This window comes from Bombina bombina, chromosome 6 (genome assembly GCF_027579735.1).
Source record: "Bombina bombina isolate aBomBom1 chromosome 6, aBomBom1.pri, whole genome shotgun sequence".
Lineage (NCBI taxonomy): Eukaryota > Metazoa > Chordata > Amphibia > Anura > Bombinatoridae > Bombina > Bombina bombina.
The window spans coordinates 1,073,455,343-1,073,479,015 of record NC_069504.1 but is presented as its reverse complement, the minus strand read 5'-3'; the positions used below and the strand labels follow the sequence as shown (position 1 = coordinate 1,073,479,015).

The 23,673-nt window shown below is 35.6% G+C and overlaps 1 protein-coding gene across 3 annotated transcripts in view; it reads left to right on the top strand.

Moving 5' to 3' along the window:
- Positions 1–23,673, top strand: part of LARGE1 (LARGE xylosyl- and glucuronyltransferase 1) — a 1,302,608-nt gene that overhangs the window by 740,517 nt on the left and 538,418 nt on the right. For all 3 annotated transcript variants that reach the window (XM_053718971.1, XM_053718973.1, XM_053718970.1), the window contains one exon: positions 20,134–20,305. In XM_053718971.1, coding sequence (XP_053574946.1) covers positions 20,134–20,305 — 172 coding nt within the window. The remainder of the gene's footprint in view (positions 1–20,133; positions 20,306–23,673) is intronic.

Genomic DNA, 23,673 nt, shown 5'->3' with positions numbered 1-23,673 from the left:
TGCCCCACTTGTGGAGCATGCAGAAATAGTGTGATCTTGCTATTTTGAGCGAGATTGTGGCAGATAGAAGCCCAGGACTGCAGTGACGTACAGGGTACTTCGCTGGTCCTTAAAGTGAAGATAAACTTTGATGAAGGGGCACTTTCATTCATCAAAGTTTACAAAGCAGCTGTTTTGATTAAAAACTTACCTCTCTTCTTTGCACAGCCAGAGCAGCTTCCCTCACCCGGAGATCCTCTCTTCACACGTCATCAATGACTAATCCAGCTTCCTCCAATCACGGCATTCCCCCCAGGGTAGTCATTGCCTGAGGCCATGCCATGATTGGAGGAAGCTGGATTAGTCATTGATGACATGTGAAGAGAGGATCTCCGGGAAGCTGCTCTGGCTGTGAAAAAAACAAAGATAAGTTTTTAATCAAAACGGCTGCCTTCTAAACTTTGATGAATGAAAGTGCTCCTGTTTTTAATAGTATTTAAAAAAAAAAAAAAACGGGCATTCATTCATCAAAGTGTACCTTCACTTTAAGGCCATAACGGCCAGCATCGTACAGGGTATGGTGCTGGTCGTTAACGGGTGAAAGGTATATGAAACCCATTTCTTTTTCTTTCATGATTCAGATAGAGCATGTGATTTTAAATAACTTTCCAATTTATTTCTATTGTCTAATCTGTTTACTTCTCTTTGTATCCTTATTTGGAAAAAGTATACCTAGGTAGGCTTAGAAGCTGCTGATTAATGGCTGCAATATATACCTCTTTTCATTGGCTTTTATGTAGCTCCCAGTTGAGCATGACTGCACCTTCAACAAAGGATTAGCAGGAGAATGAAGCAAATTTGATAACAGAAGTAAAATGAAAAGTTGTTTAAAATTGTATGTTCTATCTAAATCATGAAAGACAAATTTTGGGTTTCATGTCCCTTTAAACATTTGAAGAACAGTAATTAAACGCCTTAACATTTTCATGCAAAATAGCTTTACAGTAAAGCTAAAAAAACAGAAATTATGTTAATGACAAGCGATCCTAAAAGGGTAATTAATAAAGGCCAACTCCTACAGCTCTATTTTGGACAGAAAAAATGTTTCCCCAAGCATCAAAGCAAAAGGTTGACTTTAATGTCCCTTTAAACATTTCTTTATCAAGAAATCTTGTAACCTTCAAAGCATGACCCTGTGTATTAAAAAACATAACTTACCCGGTAACATATGCACATATATTACATTTATGCACAGGAGTATTTAAAGAACTTTGAATTCATTAAAATATTTTAAACTTTATGAACATTCATAGATTCTTAGTGGGTCATTGAAACATTAATAAAACATCATTTCCCTTCCAGGTTTTCACCATTATATATATACAGAGGCTCGTGCACTCGCACAAACAGGTGTCCAGTTGCCAGGTAGAGATAAAGGTTATGGAAGACAGCACTCACTGGGCTTAAAGGGACACTAAACCCAAATATTTTCTTTTGTGATTCAGATAGAGCATGAAATTTTAAGCAACTTTCTAATTTACTCCTATTATCAAATTTTCTTTATTCTCTTGGTATTTTTATTTGAAATGGAAGAATGTAAGTTTAGATGACGGCCCATTTTTGGTGAACAACCTGAATTGTTCTTGCTGATTGGTGGAGAAATTCATCCACCAATAAAAAAGTGCTTCCAGAGTACTGAACTAATAAAAAAGCCTTCGTTTTTTAAATAAAGATAGCAAGAGAATGAAGAAAAATTGATAATAGGAGTAAAATAGAAAGTTGCTCAAAATTGCATGCTCTATCTGAATCATGAAAGAAAAAATTTGGGTTCAGTGTCCCTTTAAGGATAAGCAATAGAAGTTTTTATGTACATGACACTTCTATTGCTTATCCTTACCTTTATATATATATATGACACTTCTATTGCTTATCCTTACCTTTATATATATATATATATATATATATATATATATATATATACAGGGAGTGCAGAATTATTAGGCAAATGAGTATTTTGACCACATCATCCTCTTTATGCATGTTGTCTTACTCCAAGCTGTATAGGCTCGAAAGCCTACTACCAATTAAGCATATTAGGTGATGTGCATCTCTGTAATGAGAAGAGGTGTGGTCTAATGACATCAACACCCTATATCAGGTGTGCATAATTATTAGGCAACTTCCTTTCCTTTGGCAAAATGGGTCAAAAGAAGGACTTGACAGGCTCAGAAAAGTCAAAAATAGTGAGATATCTTGCAGAGGGATGCAACACTCTTAAAATTGCAAAGCTTCTGAAGCGTGATCATCGAACAATCAAGCATTTCATTCAAAATAGTCAACAGGGTCGCAAGAACCGTGTGGAAAAACCAAGGCACAAAATAACTGCCCATGAACTGAGAAAAGTCAAGCGTACAGCTGCCAAGATGCCACTTGCCACCAGTTTGGCCATATTTCAGAGCTGCAACATCACTGGAGTGCCCAAAAGCACAAGGTGTGCAGTACTCAGAGACATGGCCAAGGTAAGAAAGGCTGAAAGACGACCACCACTGAACAAGACACACAAGCTGAAACGTCAAGACTGGGCCAAGAAATATCTCAAGACTGATTTTTCTAAGGTTTTATGGACTGATGAAATGAGAGTGAGTCTTGATGGGCCAGATGGATGGGCCAGTGGCTGGATTGGTAAAGGGCAGAGAGCTCCAGTCCGACTCAGACGCCAGCAAGGTGGAGGTGGAGTACTGGTTTGGGCTGGTATCATCAAAGATGAGCTTGTGGGGCCTTTTTTGGGTTGAGGATGGAGTCAAGCTCAACTCCCAGTCCTACTGCCAGTTTCTGGAAGACACCTTCTTCAAGCAGTGGTACAGGAAGAAGTCTGCATCCTTCAAGAAAAACATGATTTTCATGCAGGACAATGCTCCATCACACGCTTCCAAGTACTCCACAGCGTGGCTGGCAAGAAAGGGTATAAAAGAAGAAAATCTAATGACATGGCCTCCTTGTTCACCTGATCTGAACCCCATTGAGAACCTGTGGTCCATCATCAAATGTGAGATTTACAAGGAGGGAAAACAGTACACCTCTCTGAACAGTGTCTGGGAGGCTGTGGTTGCTGCTGCATGCAATGTTGATGGTGAACAGATCAAAACACTGACAGAATCCATGGATGGCAGGCTTTTGAGTGTCCTTGCAAAGAAAGGTGGCTATATTGGTCACTGATTTGTTTTTGTTTTGTTTTTGAATGTCAGAAATGTATATTTGTGAATGTTGAGATGTTATATTGGTTTCACTGGTAAAAATAAATAATTGAAATGGGTATATATTTGTTTTTTTGTTAAGTTGCCTAATAATTATGCACAGTAATAGTCACCTGCACACACAGATATCCCCCTAAAATAGCTAAAACTAAAAACAAACTAAAAACTACTTCCAAAAATATTCAGGTTTGATATTAATGAGTTTTTTGGGTTCATTGAGAACATGGTTGTTGTTCAATAATAAAATTAATCCTCAAAAATACAACTTGCCTAATAATTCTGCGCTCCCTGTATATATATATATATATATATATATATATATATATATATATATATATATATAATTCATTAAAATTAATTAAAAAACTGGAATTAAAATCCTCCATGTCTCAAAATTAAATCAATGTAAATATTTGCATAGGAAATTAGTACATCTAGGCAAGTATCCCCGCTCGCTTTTCCCCAGAAATTCTTAATATAATATAATATATTAATATAATATAATTAATATAATATATTTATCTAATTTGCATATCTTACCCACAATTCTCTTGTGCATTGGAAACATTGTATATTAAGAATTTCTGGGGAAAAGCAAGCGGGGATACTTGCCTAGATGTACTAATTTCCTATGCAAATATTTACATTGATTTATATATATGTGCTATGGGTAAAGTCAGAAATTTGGGTAATACCTGAAATTACCCAAGTGACTGTGTGTAAAGTAATGTAATTCACTCATCTTCACTATTTTTTTTTTTTTTTGCCTCTGCCTGGAGGGTTCAAGGAAGGTGTCCCACCGATATTCTGGCATCCCCCCCCAAGTGAACCTTGGGGAATTAGGTTTACAAGGGAGGCTTCTCCCCCTTTGAACCCACCAGACGAAGGCAAAAAAAGATAGTGAAGATGTGTGAATTACAGTGCATCGTATATATGTTTGATGTGGTGACTCGATGCACTCTAAGATTTATCGTGTTACATCGGGCTTCACCCACAGCTGCTTTGATAATGTCAGGTTTACCCGGGTAATGCTAGGATTACCCAATTTCTTACTTTAACTGCAACACATATATCCTAGGATTACCCAGGTTAAACTGACATTACCCCAGCGGCTGTGTATAAAGCCTGATGTAAAATCATACATCCGCTACAGCGGATCGTGCCCGTCCGACAATTGATAAATTGGCCCCTTTGTCTTCATTCAAAATTTTGAATGTAACATTTGATTTAACAAATACTATTCAGAAGTTCAATAGTTCATGTGGTAGGGAATTTAGTAAATTGATACATAACAGATAAAAATATATCAATTTGAAAGTTTCTATTTCGAATATTGCATCATTCGAATATTACATTTAAAGTAAGTATTAGAAATACTATACATTAAACAAATGTTATAATGTACAAACATTCGAAATGAACGAACAAACGATTGTGCTAAAATATGTTTCATTTTTCAAATGCTGCAAAACATTCGCCCATCCCTAATTGCACCTCATATGGCTTCAAAAAGATTGTAAGTTATTGATGGAATTTGTAATAAATTGGAACATCTTTGAATTTGAAATTGCTGCAAAAAAAAGTCGCACAGCAAATCTGTTTGTCGCTATTGCGAAAACACTCCACACATTAAGGTTTTTGCACATTTGGGGTTGCGTGGGTTTTACAAAATAACATATTTTGCAAGCGCGCGTTAACCCACTTAATCCATAAAGCCAGATTGCATGCGCGTTAGCGTATTCCCCCATAGAAGTCAAAGGAGAAGATAAAAAAAAAATTGTAAATCAAACCCTAATCTGTTGCGCAAGGCCCATGATGTATTCTCCTTGAAAAGTATATAACTTTTTTGTGCAATATTTTTTTTAATTAATTTTTATTAGACAGTGTTAATATGAGTGTAACTGTTTTTTTGTAATTTTGGAAGTGTTTCCTAAAACTTTTATATTGCGAAAAAACTAACTACAGCTCTTCGAGTGCGGAATGGATTGTTGCGTAAAAGGCGATTGCACGCATGAAATCACGATTTTTCAAGACTTGTAATATCAGGGCAGAAAAAGACCATATCGCGCACGGAAAAGACATACCGCGCTACTTGTGGCACTTCTGATGTATAGTAAGGGGCCATTTGTTAGTTGTGGTTGCATTATTTAATACATTTGCTGTAAACAAGGGCTATAATACATTGCTATGCCAACTGCTTAGAGTGTAATAGAGCACAGCCTGTGCTGATCATCGCTACATGTTTCTAGGAACACTATCATTCCTTAACCTCTTAGCTACCAGACAGCAATCCTTGAGCTCAGTGGTTACTCAACCTAATCAGAAAGCACAGGGGCTTTACTAAACTACAAGCATGCCTGTTGCACAGGTATCAGTTTGTAACTAGGGATTATCTCCCCGGCAGGTGGCTAAAGAACAGGGATTACCAGGCATGGATTCTGCGCTAATAGCACAGAAGCTTGATTATACGTGTTTGCAGCAAAAGGATTCTGCTAGGAATCCCCATGAAGGTGACTGGCTGCTGCATCTGGCAGCATTGTCCTGCAAACATTGCTCTCCATACGTCATTTACCTAAATACACTCAGCCCTTCAGTTTATTGCACTCATTTGCATAATCAAATTAGACTGCATTATTCTCATTCAACATTGAATTTATCCTAATTAGACCAGGGACGTGCAGTGTCCCATATTATTAACAGAGGGTTGGACGATCCCTGATGCTTGTTAAGTCAAACTGTGTTGATTCACAATTTAAACCTTAAAGGGACAGTTTACCCCAAAACTTTATTTTCTTTAATTTGTTCCCAATGCACCATTTTATCTGCTGGAGTGTATTAAATAGTTTACAAATAGCTCCTTAGCCTTTATATTGGTATTTGAAATAGCTGATTTAGCCTGTAGTATCCCTACCTTTACTGAAAGATTCTATACCTAGGTACAGGCTATTGAGAATCTATGTAAACACAGCCAGCAGATTAAATTACACACACAGTGGGAGGTAGAAGAGATAAAGCTCTAAAATGTTAATTTTCAATTGTACAGAGACAGAGATAAGAAAGGGAAGCAATTGAGTAATAAGATAACGAGATCTGATCTGTCAGCAAGGCTAGCCTATTTTGATGGGCTTTGGTTTAAAAAAGCAAATCCAGCTATTTATTTTGCAAAAAGAAGCATAAATGAGCAATATCTCATACATTTTATACGCTGCAGCTGGTATAACAAGTCATGGGGAACACATTCATGGAAAAATAGTTTTACAGTGAACTGTCCCTTTAATTTGTATTTATTTGTCTGTCTAAATATCTATAATGTATTGAACATATGGGGCTGATTTAACAAATGGCGGGAGGACATGATTCGCTGTAGTGAATCATGTCCGCCAAACATTGCTAAATGCCAACAGCATACGCTGTCTGCATTTAACATTGCACAAGCATTTCTGGTGAAATGCTTGTGCAATGCCGTCCCCTGCACTTTCTCGGCCAATCAGCTGCTAGCAGGGGGTGTCAATCATCCCGATTGTATCTGATCGGGATGATTGCAGCCCATCACCTCAGGGTTGGCGGAGAAGTTAAGGAATAGCAGTCTTAGACCGCTGCTTTCTTAACTTTTGTTTGCGGTGAGCCAGAAACTTCAGGGTTAGATTGCAGCATTGGCTGCTTATTAAATCTACCCCATAGGCATTAATCAGAGCCAAAAGGGCTTTACAATTAAATGACATTTTTTCACCCTTAGCTGTTCATTTATAATAATTTTTTCAGGGACCAAAATAATATAATATTAGTCATGCAAAAAGATGTGCTCCATAATATAGAGAATTGGCCTCTGTAACTCCTCATCTACAAATAACTGCACAAGGTGTGTGAGCACAGTGGGGTGATGTAATGCTGTGTTTTGTTCTACATTAGCAAATGGAGCACTTGGAATTTAAATTGCTTTTCATATAATTATTTAACTGCTTGGCTGCCAGAGAGGGTTATGCTGTTCTTCATAGAGTAGTGCATGAGATTGTCCGCTGCAGAAATAAAATATATACAAAGTTAGCCCAACGCTTGACTTTTTGTCCTTCTACAATCAGATATTGCTTCTGGCTTGTCTTCAGTGCCTGTCATGGTGCCAGGCACTAGTTTTCATTCATTTTAATCGAAACAAAAGAAATAGCCACTAGAGGCGTAATGAATGGAGTGATAATCTAATCAGTTATGTTTTGCTTTGTGTATAGTAGATTTATAATATTTCCTCTCTGTGTACAGATTGTACCAATGTACATTATTAAACTCAGAACTATTTGTATTGATATATGTTTTATATTACTAGTAAAGTATCTGCTAGATTTAAAGGACCACTCAATACAATAGAATTACATTATTATCAAGTGCATTATAAAAAGACAATGCAATAACACCTACTCTGAATTTGAAATAAGCAGTAGATTTTTTTCTGGCAAATTTATTTTTTCTTACATTTTCCGGCCCCCTGTATCATGTGACAGACATCAGCCAATCACAGACTAGTATACCTATACCCTGTGGGCTTGTGCACATGCTCAGTAGGTGCTTGTTCCTCAGAAAGTGTGCATATAAAAAGACTGTGCAAAAAAAATGCTCAGTAGGTGTCTTAATTGGAAAGTGTCTTAAATCTGTCTGAATCATAAATGTTTATTTTGACTTGAGTGTCCGTTTAAATGTAGTTAAGCATGTTTTGTTCCTGTGTCATCTTGGTTCTTGGTGTTCGTGCAGTATCAGTGTATTTACAGAACACTGTCCCAAGGGTCAGGGTACAGTTTGTATTTAAAGGGACAGTCAAGTATAAATTAAACTTTCATTATTATTATAAGTCCCCTGAAATGTTCATGACTTAATTAATGTTTACTATTATATAATCTGGTATACCCATATCTTAAATGCTTTTCCAGTTGCCCATTTCCTTCTGCCTTTGAGAGGGCATATTTGGTCACCCTGTCATATATACCTTGCATTATACTGCAACCTTCAATTCTTACCTATACTTTTAATGGGCTAGTATATCATGCTGGGGTGGTGTCTCGCTGCCAGCGGCCGGGGTGGCGGGTTGCCTATACCCTTAATACTCTAATTTTTACTAGACTGTTGCAAAGACCAGGGCTGATATTTGGCTGTAATGTAATTATTTTGTCTTACCTAGGGGACCAAATGTCTTTTTCTCTATATGTTTCAGCAGGACCCTCCTACATTATTCATAAGTAACCCATATTTAGTTTAGCCGAGAAGACATATCCTTAGTGGCAGTCCTATCTGATTTATATATACTTCTCTATTAGATCTCAACCTCTCCAATGTATATATATAGTTGCAATTCCCAAGTTTTAGTGTGGTTCCATGTTCTGTTTAGTTTATAAATGATGTACTTTGATTACTTGCCAGGCAGAGTTCTACCTATAACCTGCTAACGTTACACTACCTTGCTATATTTGTATCTAGAATTTTGTTTTTTGTTTCATAACATACTACCCTGTATTTCTATATGAGACTTTATTAAATACATACAAAAGAGGTTCTCATGAAGAGATCCAAAAGTGGTCTCTCTCCCAGACATAACCTCCTACCTAGGGTTTTGTGTTTATTGATGAGGTCCAAGAGTGGCCTCCTTTGCCAGTTAGGAGGTAAGCAGATTATTAGGCATTACCTTGGTACAATAAGCTTTTGCATTGTACTCTCAGAAACGTCCTGTATTGTTATACAATGTTGTTTGCTTTTTGTTTATTTCATGTATGCCTTTTCCAGAACCTCAATAAAAAAAAAAAAAAAAAAAATAAAAGCCTGGATGGGGGACATTTTATGCTTAAAAAACTGCATTAGGGGGACAGTCAACACCGGATTTTTTTGTTGTTTTAAATGATAGATAATCCCTTAATTACCAATTCCCAAGTTTTGCATAACCAACACAGTTATAATTATACATGTTTACCTCTGTAATTACCTTGTATCTAAGCCTTAGCAGACTGCCCCCTTATTTCAATTCTTTTCACAGACTTGCATTTTAGCCAATCAGAGCGGTCTTCATGGTAAATTCACGTGCATGAGCTCAATGTTATCTATATGAAACACGTGAACTAATGGCCTCTAGTGGTGAAAAACTATCAAAATGCTTTTAGATTAGAGGCAGCCTTCAAGGTCTAAAAAATTAGCATATAAACCTCCTAGGTTTAGCTGTCAACTAAGAATACCAAGAGAACAAAGCAAATTTGATGATAAAAGTAAATTAGAAAGTTGTTTAGAATGACATGCCCTATTTGAAACATGAAGGTTTTTTGGACTTGACTGTCCCTTTGGGGCAGTGAATTCAATGGGGTTTTTATGAGTATGGTATGTCCCTCATTCAGGCTTGTAAAATCTGGATAGCATATTTGTCTGTTACAATTCATTCATGAAAATCAAAGTTTCTACCTTTAACTTATTTCATTTCATTTTCACCTTAGCTTGATCCCTTTTCCTGTCTTTCTGTATATATAAAAAAAAATGTTCCTTTAAACTTTCATTATTCAGATAGGACTTTTAATTTTAATCAACTTTCCAATTTACTTTTATCATCAAATTTGCTTTTTTTTCTCTTGGTTTTCTTAGTTTAAACTAAACATAGGTAGGCTCATATGCTAATTTCTAAGCCTTTGAGGGCTGCCTCTTATCACAGGCTTTTTAAATCTCTTTTCAACACAAAGAGTCAGAAAGTACATGTGGGCCATATAGATAACACTGTGTTCAGGCACAGAAAATTATTTAAGATCTAGCACAAACCAATGCTAAATTTAAGACAATAGATAATAAACAGTCACAGTCACGTGATCAGGGGGCTGTCAGAAGAGACTTAGATACAAGGTAATCACAGAGGTAAAAAGTATATTAATATAACGGTGTTGGTTATGCAACACTGAGTAATGGGTAATAAAGGGATTATCTATCTTTTAAAACAATAACAATTCTATGGTAGACTGTCCCTTTAAGAGGAGTAGACCCTTTCACAGATAGAATGAGGCAGCTGCCTATGACCAGAAAGCATATGTAGGTAGCAACAAGGGGCACTTAGTAACTGACAGGTGAGTCTTTTTTTATGGGTCAAATATTGGATGTCACAAATACTTATGTACTTTTTAAAACATGTTTTCATGGAATAAGAATCGTATGTACTCCTAATCAAACAACTTAATGATTTAGATAGATCAGATAGATCAGACAATTTTCAACAACTTTCCAATTTACTATTATTTAATTTGCTTCATTCTCTTGTTATCCTTTTTTGGAGGAGCAGTAATGCACTACTGGGAGCTAGCTGAAAGCCAATGAAAAGAGGTGTATATGTGCAGCCACCAATCAGCAGCTTCTGAGCCTACCTATGTATACTTTTCAACAAAGTATACGAAAAGAACAAAACCAATTAGATAATAGAAATAAATTGGAAAGTTATTAAAATTGCAAGGTCTATCTGAATCATAAAAGAATGTGTGTTGCATGTCCTTTTAAAGGGACAGTAAAGTCAAAATGAAACTTTCATGATTTAGATAGAGCATGTCATTTTAAACAACTTTCCAATTCACTTATTTTATTAAATTTGCTTTGTGCTCTTGTATCTTTAATTGAAGTGTAAAACAAGGTAGACTCATAAGAGCTCAGGAGTGTGCACGTGTCTTTAGTGCTCTATGCAGCAGTGTTTTGCAACATTATTTGTAGCTTTATTATACAATGTTACAAAACACTGCTGCATAGAGTACTAAAGACACGTGCACACTCCTGAGCTATTATGAGTCTACCTAGTTTTACTCTTCAATAACAGATAACAAGAGAGCAATTTCGATAACAAAACTAAATTGGAAAGTTGTTTAAAATGGCACGCTCTATCTCAAACATGAAAGTTTAATTTTGAATTTACTGTCCCTTTAAGGTACAACACATATATGAGGTGTGTTTCCTAGCAACTACAACACCCAACCCTCGCACACTCCCTTTCATGCATCTCCAATTCTCTAGACTGTAATCTCTTTTGCAGAGGGCTCTCTGCCTCCTGTACCAGTTTATTTCAATCTGTATCTTAAAGGGACACTGAACCCAAATTTTTTCTTTTGTGATTCAGATAGAGCATGCAATTTTAAAGGGACATGAAACCCACATTTTTTCTTTCATGATTTAGATAGAGAATACAATTTTAAACAACTTTCCAATTTACTTATTTTATTTAATTTGCTTCTTTCTCTTGTTATCCTCTGCTGAAAGGTTTATCTAGGCAGGTTGAGGAGAAGCAGAGAACCTAGGATCTAGCTGCTGATTGGTGGCTCAGTATATATACTGATTGTCATTTGGCTCACCACATGTGTTCAGTTAGAAACCATTAGTGCATTGCTGCTTTTTCAACAAAGCATACCAAGAGAATGAAACAAATTAGATAATAAAAGTAAATTAGAAAGTTGTTTGAAATTGTTTTCTCTATCTGAATCACAAAAGAAAAATTATGGGTTTCATGTCCCTTTAAGCAACTTTCTAATTTACTCCTATTATCAATTTTTCTTCGTTCTCTTGCTATCTTTATTTTAAAAAGAAGGCATCTAAACTTTTTTCTTGGTTCAGAACGCTGGACAGCACTTTTTTATTGGTGAATTAATTTATCCACCAATCAGCAAGGACAACCCAGGTTGTTCACCAAAAATGGGCCGGCCTCTAAACTTATATTCTTGCATTTCATATAAAGATACCAAGAGAATAAAGACAATTTGATAATAGGAGTACATTAGAAAGTTGCTTAAAATGTTATGCTCTATCTGAATCATGAAAGAAAAAATTTGGGTTCAGTGCCCCTTTAATATTTTCTTGATCTGAATGATATGACTCTATAATATGTCACATGGCATGCTTTGTATGCTCCTTGGTCATGTGCTCATTGCTTTGTAATATGTCACATGACATGCTTTGTGTGTTCCTTGGTCATGTGCTCATTGCTTTGTAATATGGAGGTACTTTTTCAAATAAATGGTAAATATTAACCAGTACTTGGAATATGATCACATTCTTTATTATACATGTGCTATTTATTACATTTTTTCATGTTAAATAAATGCATTGCTCATCATCTTTAACATTTTCACCTTTTTTGATTACTCCTGTTTAATTATACAAATACATAATAATTGGAAAAGGATGCATTATAATATACATTCCACTCATCACTGTTACCATATAGATGTGAGGCTTCATATATAAACCTGACAGATCAGATTTATTTTCTATCAGGACTTTATTTCAGTCTACCTGGTTTCCATGGCAATGACTTTCAAATCTGAGTTTGTTTTTCTACCACACTAGAATATTGCTGTGCGATTCAAGGATTCCTTCCTATGTGATTCAAGGATTCCTATAATTTAGGTACAGATGTTCTAAAACAGTAGACAACTTATAATAGTGAGTCTGACAGCTGTGGGCTTGTATGTGTGGTGACTTCTGATGACACCATCAGATATGTTTAGGTGTCTCACAGTGTTCACGTAGAATATAATTATTTTTTGCAACTGTTCATACCACAAGCATTTGTCAATGTATTTGCCTTGAGGAAATGGTTTCTTTTGGGAACCAAAATGGACAAATATTTGGAAATTTGCAATGTTTGCTAAAAAAATACCCCAATTCTTGTACAGAATTTGCACATGCAAATATTGACCTGGATTCCAAACTTTTAGAAAAGTTCCAGAGAAATATTGGAAAATATTATGGGTGTGTTTTTTTTATTTGTAATCCATTTCATCAAGTGAGACACCCAGGCTAAGTTACTGAATTTATGGGTTTCCAATTGTTATTATTATTATTATTATTATTATTAATTTTTTTTTGCTCCTGAGTAGTAGGGATGAGCAAATGTTTAGCAAAATTCGGAAATTGAAATAAATTTTAACACATTTGTTCATTCGTTTCGAATATTGAATTTTTGCCCAACATTCTAACATTCTTTTATGTAATAGTATTTCTAATGCTTCCTTTAAATGTAATATTTGATTCAAATTTTTCTAATAATTAGATTTGAATGCAATATTTGAATTTGAAAATTCCAATCTATATATTTCTAATAGTATTTCTAATGCTCTCTATAAATGTAATATTTGAATTATGCAATATTTGAAATAGAAACATTTGAATGGATATATTTGTATCTATTATGTATCAATTTACTAAATTCCCTACCACATGAACTATTGAACCTCTGAATAGTATTTTTTAAATCGAATGTTATATTTGAAATTTAGAATGTGGATATTCGATTTCATTATGAACATTTGAAACGAGTTACATTTGAAAAACGAATTTTAACGGATTTTCTTTCTTATCAACATTTGATTGTCTAAAACAAATGTCCACAGGACTATTCGTTCTACCACACGAAATACAATTTCCCCACATTCACCCATCATTACTGAGTAGAGTAAAAAAATAGGTATTGCAAGTAGGTTCCTTCAAAGAAATAAATATATAGACAGACAAAAGTAAAATAGGACAGATCATTTACTATTGATGGTGACCAATATATGTGAATATTGGTATCACTTGGTATCCTTTGTTGAAAGCACACTTAGGTAGGCAGGCTCAGGATCATAAACGCTCTACTGGGAGCTAGCTTTGTGCTTCTTGTCATTAGCTCACAAGATGTTTTTCACTAGATCCCTGTTCTGGAACTATTTGCAGGGATTAAACCCATGGGGTTCGATTAGAACCCCATAGAAAATGTAATCTAATGACTTTTCTGCATAATTCACCATTAAAGGGACAGTATACTGTAAATAGGTTTTCCCTTAATGTGTTTACAATTGTGTGTGAATTTGCTTTTTAAGGTTTATTTGTGTATACAAAAAAGCTGATTTTGTGTTCTGAAGTCACAACCTAATAAAGTGGGTTGAGCTTGTAGGTATAATCAGATCTCATTACTTTATCACATTGTGTACATTTACATGTTTCTTTATCTCATATCTGTCCATAAATAAAAGACAAATACTTGGAGAGAACAATGGAAAATTAACCTTATCTCTTCTATACCCCACTGGGAGTGTAATTTATTTTGCTGGCTGTGTTTACAGAGCTTATCTATGGCTTGGACCTAAGGCCAGAAACTTTCAGAATAGGTGGGGATACCACAGGCTAAATCAACTATTTCAAATCCCAATATAAGGGTAAAGGAAATAATTTTAAACAATTTAAAACACTACAGCAGGCAAAGTGGATCATTGAGAACAAATTAAAGGGAAGAATTTTTTTAGTAAACTGTCCCTTTAAAGTTTATAGATTTTTTTGCATATAAATTATTTAATAAGCCTTTTTAAATAATTGTGATCAACCCCATAGTTATATACAAACATCAGTACAATGTTACATTAGAGCGTTTTCATTTTGCACTTTATGTCCTTTTAACCAATAATTTTACTTCATGACACATGCAATTATTCATTTAATATAATTTTGAGTAATTAGTCATTTTATAATTAACATGTTTAATATTAATAAGGAAAATGCATTCCTAAATGAATAGATCATCAGGTTAAGGGCTAGATTATGAGTGGTGCGCATCGGGATAGCTCAACTTCAGAGCTCTGGTTAACTGTTACGCGCAACTAAAAAAGTTACACAAAACACTTAAAAAATACAGTTACATTTATAATATCACTATTTAATAAAAAATGTTTTGAAAGATAGGAGGTATAAAAAGAGAGAGAGACGCACTCAGTTGGGACAGAACAAAAGCTAGAATAACTTCCATGCCTGTTAATTTTCAGTGCCACTCAGGGTGAATACTCTTTTCGCACACTATGCACATTTCACAGAGGAAAAATATCCTGTTGCATATCAGTCTTACCCTACCCAATGACAGTCCAGCACCAAAATACCAGGCAATGGCCTTGTGGACAAGCACGGAAGTTTTTCTAGCTTTTGTTCTGTCTAAGTTGAGTGCTTCTCTCTATTTTTCTTAAAAGATAGGAGGTCTCATGTGAAAAAAAGGACTCCAAAGGACTTTAACATAGAGATACCTACATACTCATGACAATATATATATATATATATGTGTGTGTGTGTGTGTACATATGTATTCATGTATTTATATTTAAATATATGTATTTACAGACATATATATATACATATATAAACACATAAATACATATGTATACATATATAAACATATATAAGTGCCTTGGAGCTCTTTGCATTAGATTAAATCATGACAAATTATATTTATGATATATTTATATTTAATAAACCTTTTAACTGCGTATTTACTGTAAATATGTAACATTCCAATGTTCTTCACATAGGGGAATACTTTCTAAATATTTTTAAATAGCTATTACATGAAATGTGAAATATTAATAGTTCATGTCTGATTAGAGTACTTGGTTAAATGCGATTGGGTTTGTATGACTTGCGATTGGGTTTGTATGACTTGTTGGGTGATTGGGTTTTTTCCATTTTTCAAACTCCATTGAAGTTTATGTGGAAATATGTTTACGCGGTTATTACATTCTGTATAATATATCCAATTTTCAAATGAATTTTAATGAGTTTGAATTTGAAAATCCTGTGAAAACCCAATCAATAAACATTGATAGAGAATTTATATTTATTGGAATCTAGGTCATTATATTTTAAAATCTGTAGCTTGAGTTTATACAGATGAACACACATGCATTAAACACGTGATATAACAGGAAAATCTAATTAAATGGCTAATTTACAATGTAATAGTAGTAGAGATAGTCTGGATAATGTAACAGAGAAAAAAAATACCCATGCTTCTATAAGTAATTGTTCCTTAGAGTTGCATAAACTGTGGGCCCATGGAGTAAAATCGACCATCCCTCAACAGGTTCCTAAAAATATGTAAATTTTTAGCATATTAAATGATGTGCATAATTAACTTATTTCCTAGGAAAGCCTAACTACAACAGTCAATAAAACATGAAAGAAAATGTAATAGATGTTTTCTTTGGGTAAATCCTTGATCATTTAAAAAAGGTATTTAGAAATATCCCAAGAACTTACTATAGGGGCACACACATTTACATTAAACTTTAAGAACCAAGAAAGGGTTTTGTATATATAGATATCTGTAGCATTATCTATGATTTAGGAGCAGCCAGGACTCAGAATTATAATTCCAGGAGATCTTGGTCCTGTGATATTTCAGGGCTAGAAAAACATTACTGTATATTAGTTAGGAAAAAAGTTTCTATTCTTCTGATTTGTGTTGTTTATCCTGAGTAGATTTTTACTTCCATCAGCTGTGAGGAAGCTGCAGTTACCATGGGATATTTATAGGATTACAATCACTGCACATTTGTGAAAAAATGACACATGGTAGTGCCAAGGATGGAGCCTCAGTTAGGACATTTTGGAGAAGCCATTGTGTAACCTCACCCACACCTTGCTCAGACACTTAGTTTTTATGTGAAAGACAGTTGGCAATGATTATTTGTCTGTCCCAGATAATAACGAAGGACCAAGCCTTCATTAACACTGCTATACTGGTAGGGAGGAATCTAATCCTGCAGCACTGGAAGGCGGATAAACCCCCTGGCATTGCAGAGTTTGTACAAAAGATGTTTTCACAAATGATAATAGAGCAATACCAACTAGAGTCAAATAAGGAGAAACAATTTAAAGCTTTTTTTCAAAAATAGTAAAGGCTAATAGAATCATTCCCCTCTACAATACAACTACAGATTATCTATCCTTTACGGAAATCTCTGTTCTTTGAAGTAGCAATTTTGGAGGGACTGCTCCCAGTCTTGTGGGGCAGATGATGAAACAAATTAGGGGCAAGAGACAAAGATTAGGTAAGAGGGAAGACCCCTTGCATACGCATTTATCTCTGAAAGGCTGTCTTTAGTTTGTTCTATAGATGTGGGGCAAGCAGCGAGCGGACACACAAGAAGTTTTTTTCTGTTGTTTGTGTTTGTGCAACTACTATATTAGGTATCACAAACTAGCCTTTAACTAGACATTATGGGGCCTTATTATCATATGTCTGTCGTACCTGATCCGACACTGCGGATCAGGTCTGACAGACATCGCTGAATGCGGAGAGCAATACGCTCTCCGTATTCAGCATTGCACCAGCAGCTCTTGTTATAGATAGGCCCCATTAGCTGGACTATACTAGTGAAAGTCTATTAGGAGGTAAACATAATTTTTAACCTAGTGGGGACATAGATTTAACACCAAGGGAACACTCTATGATGTTAATAGAACAAGGTGAAATAGACATTATGTATCTCTCGTGTTTGAAACAGTTTTTTTGTGTTTTTTTTTTCCTTTTTTCCGTCTCTTGTTATTTATTTGTTTTATGTATGTTATTGATAAATATGAGAAAAATATTAGCAATGCAATATGGAAAATATACGATTGTCAACGTATTTCTTTGTGAAATACTGAAAATATAGTTAACTTTTCTTTTTTTATTCTGTATATCTTTTTGTTTTTCCTACAAGCTATGATTTTTGTAACATTGCTGATTTCAAAATAAAAGGTTGAAAGACAGTTGGCAACCAAAGTTGGACACTCAGGCTGGATTGTAATGTTTTCCATAACCTTCTGTATATTTTTACTGCCTGTCTTCTCCAACATACCTCTGAACAATTAAATATTAATCCACCACAAAGAAAAACATGGAGCGCTAGCGTATGTAAAACATAACCTTTATTGTGGTTATTTAAAAGCAGGACATATAGTCAATCAAAAAAGACAGAGATGGGATACCTCTGGCTGGCAGGCTTACGCGTTTCGGCAAAGCCGTAATCAATGCTATGATTACGGCTTTGCCGAAACGCGTAAGCCTGCCAGCCAGAGGTATCCCATCTCTGTCTTTTTTGATTGACTATATGTCCTGCTTTTAAATAACCACAATAAAGGTTATGTTTTACATACGCTAGCGCTCCATGTTTTTCTTTGTGGTGGATTTCCTTGCCCTGAGAGCGCTAGTGTCCCTGCATTGTATGCTGCAAATTATCCCCAGAGCATATACTAAATACCACTACGCTGAACACTGAGCACAGAACGCTGAAATACCAGAGCCCCAGTATTGGTCCGTATAGAGAGGCGCAACGAAAGGCAGCCTGAGGATTGGAGGATTCTGAGTGGAGGCGTCTGAAGTGATGGCGCACGTGGTACCTGTTTAGCTATCCGGTTGGAGGATCATCCGTTGTAACTTGGACACGCCCCCTGGTGGGCGCGGAAGCACGGTGCCTCTGGAAAAGTGCCGGGTAACGGTGGACGAGATACGGAGATACAGATCAGGGTAAAGGTGTATATGACGCCGGCTCTACTTGCAAAGGATCCTGCTGTAAGTTTAAAGCTCCCCGGGTGGAAGGCAGCAGAGGTGAGACTGTATCTTTCTGATTATCTCTACTACATAAAGATTGAAATGTACACTTGCTCTGGGTACACTGCAGTTTGAGTTGCTGCGGTGCATGAAGGAAAAAAGTTTTCTTTGCAACATCTACTTTGTTCTTGTTTTTGTAACTGATCTTCTCATTTTGCTTTTGGTATTGTCAATTAAATATTAACCCTGTCCAGGTAGTAGCTTCTTTGTGATGTGACGCCTAGCCATACTACCTAGTAGCCTGATGACTAAAACTGTGGGGACAGTGGTGTAACTTAGTGATATGCGTCTTGTGGATTTCAAGAGTCCCTCAAACCAGAAAAATTATGAATCAAGAAAAACATGTATAAGAGAGTACAACTGCCACTCCAGTGAAAACAATTTATTAAAAGACAAGCCCAAAAATAAACAAGCACTTACAAAATTTAAAAATAGTTAAAACATGTCACCAGAAGAACCGGCAATGGACACTGCATGACTCTCACTTTAAACGTCCTGGAATTCAGATAGGTCCCTGACACTCAGCAAAAGTCAAAATCCTCAGGAATCTTGGATCGAGGTATGGTGGCCTAAAAGCCTCTATGCGTTTTGTAGAGTTCAAGAGTGTGCTTCCTGCTTTGTACGGAACAGAGTCTCTGTCCTCTTCCTGCTGTGATCCACAGAGTACCTGTTTTTCCCTTCTGCTCAGCCCCATAAGGTTGTTTAGTGTTGTTGGTATGGTGGCTCTTAGTACTCGGCTTCCTCGGGTTTTGTTTCAGCTTTAAAATTGCACGTTGTCTGCTAACCTTTCTCAAGCCAGGATTTTTACTTCTGCTTAACGTCAGAGATCCATCTGAATTCCAGGATGTTTGGAGTGAGACTTGTGTGGTGTCCAATGCCGGTTCTACCAGTGACACGTTTTCATCTTTTTTTAATCTTGTAAGTACTTGTCTATTTTTGCACTTGCCTTTTAATAATAAAAAAATCACTTGAGTCGTAGTTGTGCTCAGACTCTGGTACATGTTTTTCTTGGTCTAGTTTTAAGCTGAGATGCTGGGAAGTCTGCCACAGGGAGCAGCAGTATCTGTGAAGAGGCTTGTTTGCTGTTTTTTATGTGACGGTCATAATTGAAATTGTATTGACATACAGGACAGAGACTAGTTCTCCACCTCATTTTCCATACAGAATGTCTATGTGATTGTTTCCAGAACTATTCATATGCTAAAGTAAGATTGTTCCCTTTATTATATTGGGTACATTTTGTTGTGGGTGTGGATTTTTGAACCTGAATAGTTGGGTCATTTATATACAATTTCATTATACACTAACTCGCAGCATCACGTTCATCTCCTTTTTTGTTGTGTGTTGTATTTCCAGAAAGATCCAGCAGATTGTAAGATGATTTGAAGCAACCATTGTTCCCATAGAAAATAGATGCATAAAAGTTTAAGTCGATAAAAATGATTTAGGGGTCTTGCCCAGACAGCTCTGATTGGAATGTTTTAGAGGAAGGCTTGCTGATCACTCTTCTCTCTTTGTCTACAGTCAGAAGTGTCCTGGATTCCGAACAAACATTACTCTGGTATATATGGACTGATGAAGCTTGTGCTTACTAAGACCCTCCCTGCTAGCCTAGAACGTGTCATTGTCCTGGACACAGACATCACGTTCGCTACCGACATTGCTGAACTTTGGGCGGTCTTTCACAAGTTCAAAGGTAAGAGTTAAAGGAAGTAAAATGTTATTCTCCTGAAACAAATAAGTAAAAATGTGCACAATAAAACTCAATATGTTTGGAGGCCGATGCATCATAATGATAACAGTTTTTGTTGTTGTTTTATGTTTAGTATTGTGTTCCTTTAGATCAGTTTCTCTTTTTTTCTACTTTTAATTTTTTTTTTACTTTGAAAGTTTTTCTACTTTATTTAAATGAAAAAAAAAAACCATAATCAAATCTCAAACTGAACTTCTCAGATATGCTGCCAATATTGGACTGCAAATAGTAAATACTCAGTAGACACAAATATAAAGAAAACCATTTAAGTTTCTGGATTGTTTCCATGTGAGATCTTTTCTCTGAAGATGGCTATTGCAATGATTAGACCTGTCTGTGCCATTCTCAAACCATATATTATAATAACAAAGAGACTGAAAGGATTTATGGTCTATCACAGAAGCAATTCAATCTACCTGGTTTCCATGGCAATGAAGTTCAAAGCTCATTTTTGTTTTGTTTTGTTTTCCACCAACATAATTTTGTGAAACTGTTTGACACAAGCTTTTTTTTCCTCACAATGTTATGCAACATTGATACGTTACAACAGAGAGAGAGAGAGATTTGTTTGGAGTTTCAGAGATTGAGTAAATGAGGCCTACTCCCCATGAGGGAATCTGCTGCACACTAATTAATAAAATGAGGTTGTTTGATGATGTCAGCATAAAAGTCTAATGTTTTTCTTGTTGAGAACATCCTCAGCATTAAACACTTTGATTAGATTATTTGTTCTAAGAGCGACCTGCTCTCGCATGTATTCTGCCGTTGGGAACCCCCTAGACAAAGACCTAGATTAATGGGCACTTGTGAAGTTGCAGCCTTGTTGTAGACTCAAGTTTATATTTAAAATTGATTGTGCCTCACATCACCTGTGTTTTCCAGCATTATGTTAGTAAGTGCATCTGCCATTAGGGATGGGCAAATGTTTTGTAATTGATATATTCGTATCTATTATGTATTAATTTGCTAAATTTCCTACCATATGAACTATTGAAATGTTGTGCTGTTATTTTATTAAAAAATAAAGATGCTACTATTTTTTATTTATGAAGGGAACAGTACGCTTTATTTGGGGGGCAATTGTGGGGACATTTTTTAATTTTCACTTAGCGCAAAGTGCTACCGCAAGCTTGCGACCCCTTTACGATGCACGTTAAATAAGCGCTTCACTTGTAATCTAGCCTGATATTTGCCCCTCCCATAGACCACACGGACACATCCAAAGACCAACCATATAAGCCCATCAACCACCCAGACACTCCTATGATCCTGCCCACTATCCACTGTGACTCCACCCTTCCCAGGCCCTTTTTAATCCCCTGAGTCCCAGCAACCCAGACATAAATGATGAGCAGTGTAGTATATCCAGATCCATCAACACTGTAACATATTGAATACCGTTTTAACATTTTTGTAAAACATTTTAATATTGCAACCTTCAGTATTGAAGTTTTAACGATTTATTCCATAGAATATATTAAAAACACCAATTGCTTTTGTGAAAAAAAATGTCTCTGTCCCACATTCACAAGAAGTTAAATCTGAAGGCTACAAATGCTGAAAATCAAAAAGCTAGTGAGGGCAGTTTGCAGCATTTTAAAAACCCAGGTTACAGATTTTTACTTTTTGGCCTTAATTAAAGGGATAGTCTAGTCAAAATTATACTTTCATGATTCAGATAGAGTATGCAATTTCAAGCAACTTTCTAATTTATTCCTATAATCAATTTGTCTTTGTTCTCTTGATATCTTTGTTTGAAAAAGCAAGAATGTAAGCTTAGGAGCTGGCCCAGTTTTGGATCAGCACCTTGGTAATTCTTGCTGATTCGTGTCAAAATATAACCTCCAATCAGCAAGCGCTACCCAGGGTGCTGAACCAAAAATAGGATAGCTCCTAAGCTTACATTCCTGTTTTTCTAATAAAGATACAAAGAGAAATAAGATAAATTGATAATAGGAGTAAATTAGAAAGCTGCATAAAATTGAATACTCTATCTGAATCATGAAAGAAAAAAAATTGTGTTTCATATCCCTTTAAGAGGTGTTTAGTGTTCTGACAAATGCCAGCCACAAGTGCTGAGCTAAATCCTGTTCAATAGCCATGTGTACAGAATCTACAGCCATTTCTTCAACTTCAAGCTGCTTATCGATGCTTAAAGGTTAGCAGACTCTCAAAGTCCAAAACACATGTTGAATGAGCGTGTTCCTGCGCTTGTGAAATTGTTACATGCTTTTGTAGCAATAATGTGTAGATAAAGGTCAGCACCTTCTCCTATTAGTGGTATCAGCGTCTCTGTGGTTAGCAGTAAAGGGCAGGAGCTGACATATCCTAATGAGCCATAAGAACCTGATTCTGCGCCAAGGGCTATCAGCCTCTGTATCACTCTTAAAAGTCTAATCCACATCACTGGACCTTTTTGTTGTAAATACATTTATACCCTCATTATATTACAAGCAAAGGTTTTTTTGCCATTGGTTATACTAAGGATTTTAAAAAAAAAATAGAGACTATTTGCAAAACCTAGCATTATTTTTTTAATTTTTATTTCAAGATCTACAAAAAGAAAAATAGGCCATTTATGAAACCATTGTATTAACTGCCATGTTTTTACTTTTCTAAACATTGAATTAATTTAAAGGATACACTGTTTTCAAATTGAATTGAACCTTTCATGATTCAGATAGAGCATGTCATTTTATACAACTTTCCAATTCCCTTCCAATATCTAAATGTGCACAATCGTTTTATATGAGCACTTTCTGAGGCACCAGATCCTACTGAGCATGTGCAAGAGTTCACAGTATATCTGTATATGTAATTGGTTGATGGCTGTCAAATGATACAGGGGGAAGGAAATGGAACATTGAAATTTGTCAGAAAAAAATAATCTACTATTCATTTAAAAATGCAGAGTAAGTGCTATTGGATTGTCTTTTTTATTATGCATTTTTTAAATTAAGGCTGCTGTATTTAATGGTCCTTTAATGGTTTAGATAAAAGCATGGGTACTGTTTCTATTATGGAGTCAGTGATAAGCAATCAACTACACTTTGAAACATGCATGTTTATACGCAGAGATTTTTTTAGGGGGGGAAACAAAAAATTGTGCATATAATTTTAAAATGGTGGTTAAAAGTTAAAATAAAAAACAAAATCTATTTTCTTAAAGTGTAAGATTATGAGAGGGATGGTAGCTTGCCCTCTCGCTCGCACGTTAACTCAGTTCGACCTCGGCTTTTTGTGCGCATCAGATAGCAGGCGTATTACAAGTTTAAAGTAAAAAGGTTTTGTTTGCGCACTACCTGACACGC